Below are 12,199 nucleotides of genomic sequence, written 5' to 3'. Positions count from 1 at the left end.
TAGGAAAAGCATCATTAGTTGGTCCCGGTAGTAATCCAATCACCAAAACTTGGATAATTTTCTCCCCAAAAAATGATGCTAGATGACTTTTCCTTTTCACTTTTTCTTTAGTCTCATCAACAGTTTTCAGATTAAGTTTGGGTCTTTCTGTTTTTGCTTTTATTTCTGCATATCTTATTCAGCTTATTTATTTTGGCAGAACCTAAACATTTACATAAGAAACCAGCTCTGACCATTCTGGCTTTTAAGGTCAGAAGGCCCAGGACTATCCCTACACACCAGCAAATAGACAAGGTTAAAGGAAAAACAGAAGGAATTAGCACTCTATTCTACCCTTACCTTTATGGGGATAGATACAGATATAAGTAATCTTCACAAAGATATACAAGGCATAGAAGGGTGGAATACAGTGTGTGGTATAAAGTATAGAAAATGTAAGCAGAATGCAGTGCGTGCGTGCGTGCGTGTGTGTGTGTGTGTGTGTGTGCATTAGTGTGAATTAATCCAGTCCAGTCCCAGAAGTTCTTCTGTCCAAAGAGGTCTAAATCGTAGGTTGGATCTGTGAAGTCCCTGTGAATACTAGCAAGTACAACTTTCAGCACTGCAAAAACAGGTTCCAGGGAGCTCTCTCTGGTGCCTTTCTTTTTTCTCTTTCTCCCACCATGTTTTCTAGAGGATGAAACTCCTTTGCAATGACAGCCATCGCTAAGGAAGAAAGCAGCACTAGCACCCGCTGGTAGCGTCCCACCACTGCGCCCCGAGGACCCTGCAGGAAAGCGCCCCGAGGTGTGGCGCGTGAGGCACACGCCGGGGCGGATCCAGGATCAGGGAGTTTCTGATTGGCTTTTCGTTGTGAACTCCAGAGGCCGGGGCTAACCGGCGGGTGGAAGGAGCTCACCTGGGAGACGGCGTCCCAGACCCGCCCAGGACCTCCCCGGGGTTAGCTCTCTGGGTGGCGGCGGTGATGGTGGGGTTGGGGTTGAGGATAGGGGATGTTGCGGAGAGCCCCTCGAATTAAACGTAGGAGGGCGTGAAGTGGGTCAGGCTGTGGTTTTCTGAGTGTTTGCCGGGGAAGCCATGTGCAGTATTAAACCCAGGGCTCCTGAAGCAGAAGGGTAGGTTAACTCCGGGCTTCTGTACCTTGAAAGGGTTCCGAATTGCAGGGAACGCAGGCGCCTTTCACTTTTCTTTGGACACTCTCCCCTGCCTCCGCATTTCGTGAGGAGTCCCTCTGTGGGCGTTGAAACTATAAAATATCCCTGCCCTACAACCACTCAGCAGAGAGTTTTCTGCAGATTACAACCCTAGTTGGCCACAGGGTGCTGGGAAAAGGGAACCGAGAGGATTAGGGGATCTGGAGTTTAGTGCATTCTTTTACTGTACCACTACTTTGCCAGATTACATAAAGTCGATCAGAAGCGACAGATGAAAATTAAGAAGCGTATTGTGAGACCGTTATGGATTTGATGTGTTTTTTTTTTTTTTTTAATTCTAACACTGACTCTAAATGATGGGTCTCGGCAATCATATCTATGCAATTATATATCTATGAGCATGTATTGTGAAAGATTTAAATATACATACATACGGTATGATCTACGTGAGAGGCTGTAAATGTTTGGGTACACACGGTGGAAGCTGCGGTCCTAGCTTGGAGGCAGCAAAGGGCAGGCGGCTGCCCTCCTAGCGCCCGGCGCGTCCAGCCTGGCTCGGGCTGCAGCCCAGAGTGCGCTCCGCGTCCGCTCACGCACCCCCGCTTTTGGAGCGGTGACACAACACCGGAGTCGAATTACAGCCCTCAATTAACATATGAATTTGAGTAACTTAAAAGAGGGTAGAAGAATGGGGGGGGGGGAGGACTACAACCTCGAGCGGGCGCCTGAGTCCTCGGTACGTAGGAACTTTTCTCCGGGTGTAAAAACTCTTTGATTGGCTGCTCGCACGCGCCTGCCGGCGCCCTCCATTGGCTGAGCAGACACGCGACCGGCGCGAGGAGGGGGCTGGGAGAGGAGCGGGGGGTGGAGGGGAGACACAGTGGCGCGTGCCGCTTTTTAAAGGGGCGCAGCGCCTTCAGCAACCGGAGAAGGTTCGTTGCACGCGACCTGGTGTGTGATCTCCGTGTGGGTGGGGGAGGGTCGAGGAGGGGAAAAAAATAAGACATTGCAGTAGAGACCCAGGAAGGGTTTTTGTTGCCGTTGGTCTGGTTTGCCAGTACCTCCTCCGACCCTGCGCCTCCGACTCTCTGAAGTGCAATGTCCCGCCTGCTGCACGCAGAGGAGTGGGCTGAAGTGAAGGAGTTGGGGGACCACCATCGCCATCCCCAGCCGCACCACCTGCCGCAGCCGCCGCTGCCGCAGCCACCTGCGACCCTGCAGGCAAGAGAGCATCCCGCGTACCCGGCCGAGCTGTCCCTCCTGGACAGCACCGACCCACGCGCCTGGCTGGCTCCTACTTTGCAGGGCATCTGTACGGCACGCGCCGCCCAGTACTTGCTGCATTCCCCGGAGCTGGGTGCCTCCGAGGCTGCGGCGCCCCGGGAGGAGGCGGACAGCCGGGGGGAGCTCGTGAGGAGGAGCGGCGGCGGCGGCGGCGGCAGCAGCAAGAGTCCCGGGCCAGTGAAAGTGCGGGAACAGCTGTGCAAGCTGAAAGGCGGGGTGGTGGTAGACGATCTGAGCTGCAGCCGCCAGCGCGCCCCTTCCAGCAAACAGGTGAATGGGGTGCAGAAGCAAAGGCGGCTGGCGGCCAACGCCAGGGAGCGACGCAGGATGCACGGGCTGAACCACGCCTTCGACCAGCTGCGCAATGTTATCCCGTCCTTCAACAACGACAAGAAGCTGTCCAAGTATGAGACCCTGCAGATGGCCCAGATCTACATCAACGCCTTGTCCGAGCTGCTACAAACACCCAGCGGCGGGGAGCAGCCACCGCCGCCGCCCGCGTCTTGCAAGAGCGACCATCACCATCTTCGCGCCGCCGCCCCCTACGAGGGCGGCGCGGGCACCGCGACCGCTGCGGGGGCCCAGCCCGCCTCGGGAGGGGGCCCCCGGCCGACGGCGCCCGGAAACTGCCGGACTCGCTTTTCCGCCCCGGCCTCCGCGGGAGGATATTCGGTGCAGCTGGACGCTCTGCACTTCTCGACTTTCGAGGACAGCGCCCTGACGGCGATGATGGCGCAAAAGAACCTGTCGCCTTCGCTGCCCGGGGGCATCCTGCAGCCAGTGCAGGAGGAAAGTAGCAAAACTTCGCCCCGGTCCCACAGAAGCGACGGGGAGTTTTCCCCCCATTCCCATTACAGTGACTCAGATGAGGCAAGTTAGGGAGCTGACAGAAACCCTGAAAACTGAGACAGAAACAAAATCGCCCTTTCCCAATGCGCGGGAAGCCCCGCCGTTAAAGATCCCCGCACCCTTTTAATTTTTGCTCTGCGATGGTCGTTGTTTAGCAACGACTTGGCTTCATATGGCAGCTATATTTGATGGTTTGCAAAAGCCGCCGCTATCCCAAACTTCCTCGGGTCCACATTGTTTGATGAAAACTTGGTGTTAAAGTTGTGTTCTTTTCTCCCACCTTCCGCTCCCCCTGTAGATAGATAAGGTATAATTGTATGTACCCAAATATGGCATCATTATTCTAGTTCCCTGCTGCCAATACGCTGCTAAAACGTCGCATTTTCTTCTCTGTCGCTGGTTTGTGTTTTAATTTATTTTATGCCCTGGGCATTCATCCCTGTGTGTTGCCCGCACTCACGTGTGGGAGAGTTAGTATTCCGAAGTGTCGTCTCAAAATAAATCATGAAACGCAAAGTTGATGGCTCCAAAGTGAATAACTTGTGGCTATGGAACGGTTAGAAAACAGGGAACGCTTAGGTTTATATATTGTATAAACATACCCAGTATGTATATCGGATCGCGATAATGTTGGCGTCTTTTAGGAAACGGCGCACGCACTTTATCAGCCGCTCCTGCCGCGGCTCCAGGACAAACTCAGCTGCCAATTGCAGACCAGTTTTGTGTTGTTGTTGTTGTTTTAGACACGGCCACTTATAATCCTTTAAGCTCTTTGCAAATGTTTGTTTAAAAAATTAAAATTAAAAAAAAATCCAGTAGTGTCAAAGCATTCGGTCAATTATATTTTGCTTTGTTAATGTTAGAAAACTTATTTATTATTGATTGTTTGCTACCATTTCTACTTATCTTGATTCATTTTTTTTTACGTTTTCTACTCGAGATCATTTTATTTTAATTTAGCAAAGCCAACTGCCATTGTTTTATGTATTTTCTTTTGCAAATGTTAAAAATAAACGTGAAAATAACCTTCACTTGTCACTTATTCCGTTCTGATGTAAACATTAAAAACAGTTTTTAAATGATCTTGAAGACTTAGTCTATTAAATGCGAATCTAGAGTTTTGAAGGAAAATTCTGTTATAGACATTGTCGCTTCAAGTAGTACCAGAAACCCTACATAGAAAAGTGATCAAGTCAGTAATTAAATTGTAAGGTAAAAATTTTCCCCAAATTTGCAACCCTTTTGCCTCTTGGGTAGCCAGGATCTTTCCAGTCTTCCTCACTCCTGGCCCCAACCACCTCTGCAAGGGGAGGCACCTGCTTCAGGTCCCCTAAGATCTCATCAGTACTCGACCATAATAACCTATTTCCACTTCATAAAAACTTTAGCCGAGTTGAAAACTTTTGCCATAGGTCAAAAACACAGTGCAAACGTCCCCAATTTCTCCCTCCCCAGCCCTTCTCCCCTCTCTTCCCTCCCTCTGTTTCCTTTGATGGGGGGTGGGGTGGGTGGTAATAAGGTGTGTAGAAGGTGAGGAGTAGAGAGGACAAAATGGTGGGGAGGGGAGGGAAAGCTTCAGGGGAAAGGGGATGGGGTTCTTTCAAAAGTGAAAAGCTTTCAGCTGTCCTAGGAAATTGTTGCCCTCTATGCTTTTCCCAAACAATTCTGCTTATTCCACTAAAGAAGATAGTGTTTGGTTTTATCTTGTCTTTCTGAATCAGTTCCTCTGTAGAAATGTTTATATTTCTGAGTCAGGTGCAGAAACTAAACAGTACGCTCACTCTCACCTCACGGTCCTCGCTACGGAAAAGCCTATTCTGGGTGTCAGGATCAAAGATTTTGACAAAGCTAATATAGTGCGTGTGCGGAGGTGGTAGAAAGACGAATTTTAAAAATGTATTCGGCAAACGTGAGAGTAGAACTATTTACTAAAGATCAGGCGACGTTCCACTGGATAAACATGGCTGAATTTGAGAAAGTTGATTTTAAGCCAAATCCTTTAGATTTTGTGTCTTCATTAAGATAACAAATTGTGAGAACAAGAAAGTGGGTGTTGGGGAAGGAGAGCCAGAGAGGCTAATTTAATCGGTCCCGCATCATCATCTCCCCCCACCACCTTGAAAAGAGGAGAACGCCACAAACTAGTTTCGCAGGAAGAGTAATGCGCGAAGGAGCGCAGTTCTGGTCTTGGGGAGGGAAATGTGGAACCAGCTTTTGACTACCTGGGTTTCAATGGCTTTCAGCTGAAGCCGAAGCTTCAGGGAAGCGGAGAGCCTCCGCCAGCTCTTTGAGAGGTGAGCGGCAGCTCCTGACACTTTCCAGGGGCAGAAACAATGCACCTGTCCCTTAGATAACCTTTTGCACCCCCGAGTTTGCCGTGCTCACGATAAACATCGGGAATCTTCAGGCTGCTGAATAAATCAAGCGATTGCTTCTAACACATTTCCACTTCGCTCTCAAAAAGCAAACTCAACAGGCAGGGACACACAGCAGCTTTGCAGGATGAGTGCACACATAGTTTCAGTTATGTGGCTTGGTATGTTTGTGTACATGTGTAGAGGGAGAGAGAGAGAGAGAGAGAAGATGACCTAGAATTCTTTTACCTGTTATGAATCTGAGTAGTGTAAGGGCAGGATGGAGAAAAATTAAAGTTGTGAGTCTTTTTTTCTCAAAGAAAGTGATCTTTATTTCATTTTTCAAAACCATCTATGTTCATTTTGTGTTAACCAGGAAAAGAAAAACCTTCCAAAGTTATTATTTTCATTTTCATGGTCTTATAGAAATTTCAAAACAGAAATGTCATCAAGAGTATCTTCCTTCCCACCTTTTATATATGAAAAAACCACTGCCCCTAACTTGCCCCAAAATTACACAGTCATGAAGTGTCAATATTCATAACTGGATCTTACGACTCCCATCCACTAGGTCAATGTACCCACAGATTTTTTTTCCTCTAAGAAAATCCGTGGAAAGGAGTTAACAGCTATGCAAATGTTGAGGGTTTAGTCTTGCACCACAAAAATAGATTATTTGGACTTTTAAATGCTAGGGGCATTGTGTCTGAATTAGGGATGATGCCAATTGCATTTAAGAAAGTCACTTTAAATTTCTCCCTAAGAGAAAACAGCCACAAGACAATTTTAGATTGGAAATTCTATATCACACTGATTGAAAAGTGAGGATGTATTCTTCTAACTCATCAAGTGCACAAAAAGCCAAATCACTTTGTGTAAATTAAGTGCTCAAAGTTCAAATGAGGACTTTGGCCTTTTTTCTTTCCTTCATTCTATCTCTTTCTTTCTTTTTATGCTGGCATTTCTTTGAAAGAGATGTACAATCACATTTCCATTTTAGGGTTCTGCTATGGAGTTTGCATAACAAACGTTTGGCAGCTCGCTCTCTTACACTCCATTAACAAGCTGTAACATATAGCTGCAGGTTGCTATAATCTCATTAATATTTTGGAAACTTGAATATTGAGTATTTCTGAGCGCTCATTCCCCATATGCCAGACCACTCCTGCCATGCTGACTGGTTCCTTTCTCTCCATTATTAGCAATTAGCTTCTACCTTCCAAAGTCAGATCCAAGTATCCAAGATACTAGCAAAGGAATCAACTATGTGTGCAAGTTAAGCATGCTTAATATCACCCAAACAAACAAAGAGGCAGCATTTCTTAAAGTAATGAAGATAGATAAATCGGGTTAGTCTTTTGCAACACTGCTTGGTGCTTTCTGGAGTTTTATGTGCTTTAAGCGGCCTGTTTTATACCCCCTCTTTGCCTTCTTCTGTCCCAGCACTTTTATTCGTGAAGGGTTTTGGCTCGCCACCCTTGGGGAAACTTACTTGATTTCACAGAAAGCTGAAGAAAGATTATTTTTGGCAACTGGCAAGTTTAAATATGTTCTCTACGGGACGCTGTTAAGTGGGGGTCCAGCGTAACAAGAAGAAAAGGGGGGGGGGTAGGTTTCCTTAATCTTAACTAATGCAGGACCAATGCTTTCATTAGGCCTTTCCATTGATTTTAGAGATTGAAACCTGAACGAAGTAAGCGATCTTTTATCAAAGGATATCTTGGGATTATTTCTCTCCTCTGCTCGTTTGAAAGTTCAAGAAGAGATGATCAACTTGGCTTTGGCAGCTTCAAACCCCAGATAGAACTGGAAACGAACGTAGCAGACACACTTGTCAATTGCAATCTCGACTTGTCAATTGCAATCAGGAAAAACCGGCAAGTACTGGTGAAAGTTGAAGATGACCTCTAGTAGTTAAATTATTCGCCATTGGTTTTGTGAGAAGGGGTGGGCGGTTGGGGGAGAAGGGGCTGGTGGGCATGCAATAAAAGTTTAAGTTTCCTCGCTGTTTTGGACTCGACTCTGACCAGACACCCTCACCCCTGGGCTGAGCAGAGTCCCAGACGCCAACCTCTGAGGTAGCTTCCCTTCCGCTAGGCCTCTAACAAGAACAGGCGAACGGAGCGGAGAATGGGTTAAATCCCGGGACGCAGGGGAGAGGCAGGGGAGGAGAGTAGTCGGGGGAAGATAAAGAAAAGGACAGGAACCAAGAAGCGTGGGGGTGGTTTGCCGTAATGTGAGTGTTTCTTAATTAGAGAACGGTTGACAATAGAGGGGCTGGCAGAGGCTCCTGGCCGCGGTGCGGAGCGTCTGGAGCGGAGCACGCGCTGTCAGCTGGTGAGCGCACTCTCCTTTCAGGCAGCTCCCCGGGGAGCTGCGCGGCCACATTTAACACCATCATCACCCCTCCCCGGCCTCCTCAACCTCGGCCTTCTCCTGGTCGACAGCCTTCCTCGGCCCCCCACCGGCAGAACTCACAGAAGCGAGCGACTCTCGCCGCCTTCCGTGGCTGGCCGGGGCCCCTCTCCTCCCCCAGCTTCGCAGCGGGAGCCGCCACTGCCCACTGCACCTCCCAGCAACCAGCCCGCCAAGAAAAGAAGCTGCGCAAAGTAAAAGCCAAGCAATGCCAAGGGGAGGGGAAGCTGGAGGCGGCGGCGGCGGGAGAGCTGCGGGGTTGTCCAGGAAAAGTTGGGCTGGGGGCTGAGGCACCTGAGGCAGTGAACCAGGACCGAGAAGCATGCGCATCCTCCGCGCGCAACCAGCCCTGCAAACGCTCTCCCAGCCGACCCGCGCGACTACTGGGCCCGGCGCCCGTGGCGGAAGATCCGTCCACCTTTTCTAGCCATCAGCCCCTCCCTCAGTCTATAATATTTTATAAGCTCTGTATATTTGGATGTTGTTACAGTTCTTAGAATTCAAACTTCAATTGAATCGAGGGCACGTGCCTTGTCTCTCACATTTCAGGGCTGAGACACACGGATATGGCTTTTCCTTCCTTTAGCTCTTTAAGAAAAGCAGGGTTACGCATTTTTGCACAAAGATTTTGGGCCTCTCTGCATCCCAGGGTTTCTCTTCCTATTTCAGTCCTGCCTTCTCTGGTCCAGGACAGACAAGCAAATACAATGGGCTTTTGCTGCTTAATCTGCAGAGAGGCCAGGCCCTGCTACAAGTTCAGGCTTTTTCTCAGAGGTACCAGAATTTTCCTCCATAGAGATGAAACACAAGATGCTTTCCGATACGAATATTTTTAAAAAGACAACTCTGATTGAATAATTAAGAGATCTGATAAAATAAATGATGTTCTGATGGCCAGCCAATTTACCAGGCCCAGCTACTGTCAGGATGGAGAAGGAAGGTGGTAACTAGGATCTGAGATGGCTGTCATGGGACTTCTCAAACCAATACATGTCATTCCTCTTTTTGGGCCATTGGAGATGGTTCTTATTTGTCTCTTCTGGAAATGGTTCCTCACAATCCTTCCTACCTTCCTGCTCCTACAAACTCTTAACACTAGGGTGCTGGGATCGGGAGGGATCCTCAGCCTGAGACGGGGGTGAGGCAGCACTTGAGGAAGGAGTAAGCAATATTGTGGACTTTATATCTTAAAGGCCACAAGGCTAGGGGAAATCTGAAAACACAGGGCCACCAGTTGACCAAGAAGGCAGAAGGTCAGTTCTTTTCATTTTTAATAGCATGTATCTGCTTCTGGAAACAACCTGATAACAATGTTCAATATTTTTTTTCTTTAAATGTTCATATAACCCAAGAGATATTGATTCATTAAGTCAAAGAAAAAATGCCAGGAATCTGCATACAGCATTCCCAGATGAATCTGATACAAATGGAGCCAAGGACTATACTATGAAAGCATTGACCTAAAGGAGTCCCTGTTAGACATCTCCTTGAGATTGCTTGCGAAAGTGGATACTGGCCAATACAGGTTTCCCCTGCCATTTGAAAGTAGTGCATTCCTATGAAAACTTTCATCAGCCAAATGGCACAAAGCAGAGAAGCAATTAATAATAAATTATTAAATTAAATGATTAATAAATTAATAATTTACATGGGAAAGTGTTGGAACACTCCCAGACTCCCAAAAGAACCTTTCTCAATCTCTTCGGATACTTTAGGACATGTTCTGCTAATGGATGCACAAAATAAATGGAGCTAAAGCACAGGTGCTCACAGGTACAGTTGCGAGCTATAGCACCTTGATGCTGACATGCTGAGTGTGGTCCCTGGGGAAGGAGTTTGGTGATGTCATATCACTGCTGGGGGTGCTGCTGCCTCGACAGTAGCTGGTCAATGTGAAAATGCTCTTCGGATTGCCTTTGGTTAGCAGAAACAGGTACTGATGTAGATCTTTCATAAAAGAAGTGTCCCGATGTGGATTTTCAAAAAGCAGGGGATAATAACTGTAATCCCCTTTTGCCTTCTTGTATAGTATTCAATCACTTTTCCAAGAAAAGAGTAGCAGATAACTACGCTTCCTTGATCCCACAAACTTGTGGTTGCTTTCAGGCTATGGGTGTCTGGGACATTATGCTCCAGGCCTGAGGTGTCTCAACTTTAAAGTTATACCAGCTACCTTTGGAGGCACAAGGACAGCCTTTAGAAGGCACCAAGACCTTTACCTCTGGCTCAGTAAGAGAAGCCAACATCATAACCAGTGAGAACTTGAGAAAAGCAGGGAACAGGAATCTTCTCGGGCTACACAAACTCTAAAAAGAAGACAGGGCAGAATCAGGTTGTCAGGATGCCCTTAGTTTAAGACAGGTAGGGTAAGTCACCCCTCTGTAATAACCCAAGCATGAAGCATTTAGAGGGTCATGGACTTCAACAGAAAGGTCAGCCACCTATAAATAACCTGACTGAAGGAGTAGTTGTTCCCTTGTGTTGATAATGATAATCAGAAAATACAGAGAAAGCAACTTTTATGAGTTAGAAACAATAATCCCATGAAGCAGCATGACTTCCTTTGGTGATTAATTCTTTTATTCCTTCCAAACTCTTGCCCCACCAACTCTCTTTCATAATCTCCCATCTCCCTCTTCTCTTGATCAGCGAATGGGCAATCAGTGGTTAGCAATGGCAGAATGGCACTGGGGTTAACCACCGTGAGAGATACACAGAAATACAAGAGAGCCCCCGCCCTTACACAACTTGGTGGAATCTCAGCAAAACATGGCAAAGAGAGAGAGAGGGGGCAGAGAGAGAGACAAAATCCTGAGCAGACTCCACAGCTGTCAGTGCAGGGCCCGATGTGGGGCTCAAACCCAGGAACTGTGAGATCATGACCTGAGCCAAAGTCAGATGCTTAACCGATGGAGCCACCCAGGTGCCCCCTTCATTTTGTTTCTTAAAAGTTTTGAGAGTGTAGTGATACTTTCATACTGAAGAAACTGAGGTTCTGGAAGAGGTTCAATCACCTGCCTAAGGTAATGTAGCTTGGGCACCACAGAAACCCAGGTCTGCTCTGAGTCTGAGGTCGATGTTCTTTCCACTACACTTCACCTGCCTCAGGTGGATATTTTCACCAATCACCTTACCCCTTCTCCTCTCGTTCTTGGTCAGAGTTGTGGGTGACAGAGATTCCTGAACTCTCCTATTATACATTTGCCCCAGAGTGAGGGATAATTCTCTGAAGATGGCCATGGATCAGGCTCCATTTCCAGGTGATAGATTTAGGAGACAGCTAGTGAGAATAATTTTCATTTAGAGTGCCAGCTTTGCTCCTCTAATTCAACCGATACCGGACATGAGTGTCTCTTATTCTATATAGACATTTGTTTCTGCTCTCATGTAAAAAAAAAAAAAAAAATCCACCCCAATACTAAATAACACATGTAGCTTAGGGAATGACACTAAATTTTATAATGTTGTATGAAAGTATGTCCTGAAGAGTAATGGTCCGAAAGCAGGTCATTTCCCAGAATTGTTGGTATATCTATGCTTGTAAGGATGGTAAGGAAATTAGGCTATACTTTGTATGGTTCCTCTTTGAGGGAGAAGTAAATTCACCTCGTACATTTGTAACTGTGGATTCTTTCAGTGATAACATACATTTTTTATTCACTTGGTCATCTGAGCTATTGGCTTTTTTCCCTTAAACCTTCCTCCAAGTAAACATTTACCACTGAGTAGTTCAATGTTCAAAAAAAAATGTTTTGAAAAGTTCTGCTCTTTGCCTATCGTGAGTCAGTAGTCCATTTTATAACACTTATTCATGTATTCATTAATGTAAGGCAGTCCCTTCTGTGTTACTTGTAACTTAGATGTTTTCAAGTCCACAAGGAGTGAAGTGGGAAGTAGAGGATATTTGAAACGCAGAACATGATTCTAATCAAAAAAGGAGAGTTCGCAAGCAACTACACAGGCCACATTTTGTTAGTTTTCATTTTTTTTTCTTTTTTTTTCTTTTTTTTTAACGTTTTATTTATTTTTGAGACAGAGAGAGACAGAGCATGAATGGGGGAGGGGCAGAGAGAGAGGGAGACACAGAATCGGAAGCAGGCTCCAGGCTCTGAGCCATCAGCCCAGAGCCTGACGCGGGGCTCG

At 46.9% G+C, this 12,199-nt stretch overlaps 1 protein-coding gene across 1 annotated transcript; it reads left to right on the top strand.

Annotated features, from left to right (window-relative positions):
• Positions 1-2,142: 2,142 nt before the first annotated feature.
• Positions 2,143-4,376, top strand: ATOH1 (atonal bHLH transcription factor 1). Its single transcript, XM_045450172.1, has one exon. The coding sequence runs from the start codon at positions 2,253-2,255 to the stop codon at positions 3,315-3,317; it is 1,065 nt and encodes a 354-aa protein (XP_045306128.1). The 5' UTR covers positions 2,143-2,252; the 3' UTR covers positions 3,318-4,376.
• The last annotated feature ends 7,823 nt before the right edge of the window (positions 4,377-12,199 follow it).

Source organism: Leopardus geoffroyi, chromosome B1, assembly GCF_018350155.1.
Source record: "Leopardus geoffroyi isolate Oge1 chromosome B1, O.geoffroyi_Oge1_pat1.0, whole genome shotgun sequence".
Classification (NCBI taxonomy): domain Eukaryota; kingdom Metazoa; phylum Chordata; class Mammalia; order Carnivora; family Felidae; genus Leopardus; species Leopardus geoffroyi.
Note: the sequence above shows the minus strand (reverse complement) of the source record. Positions and strands in the feature narration are given on the sequence as shown.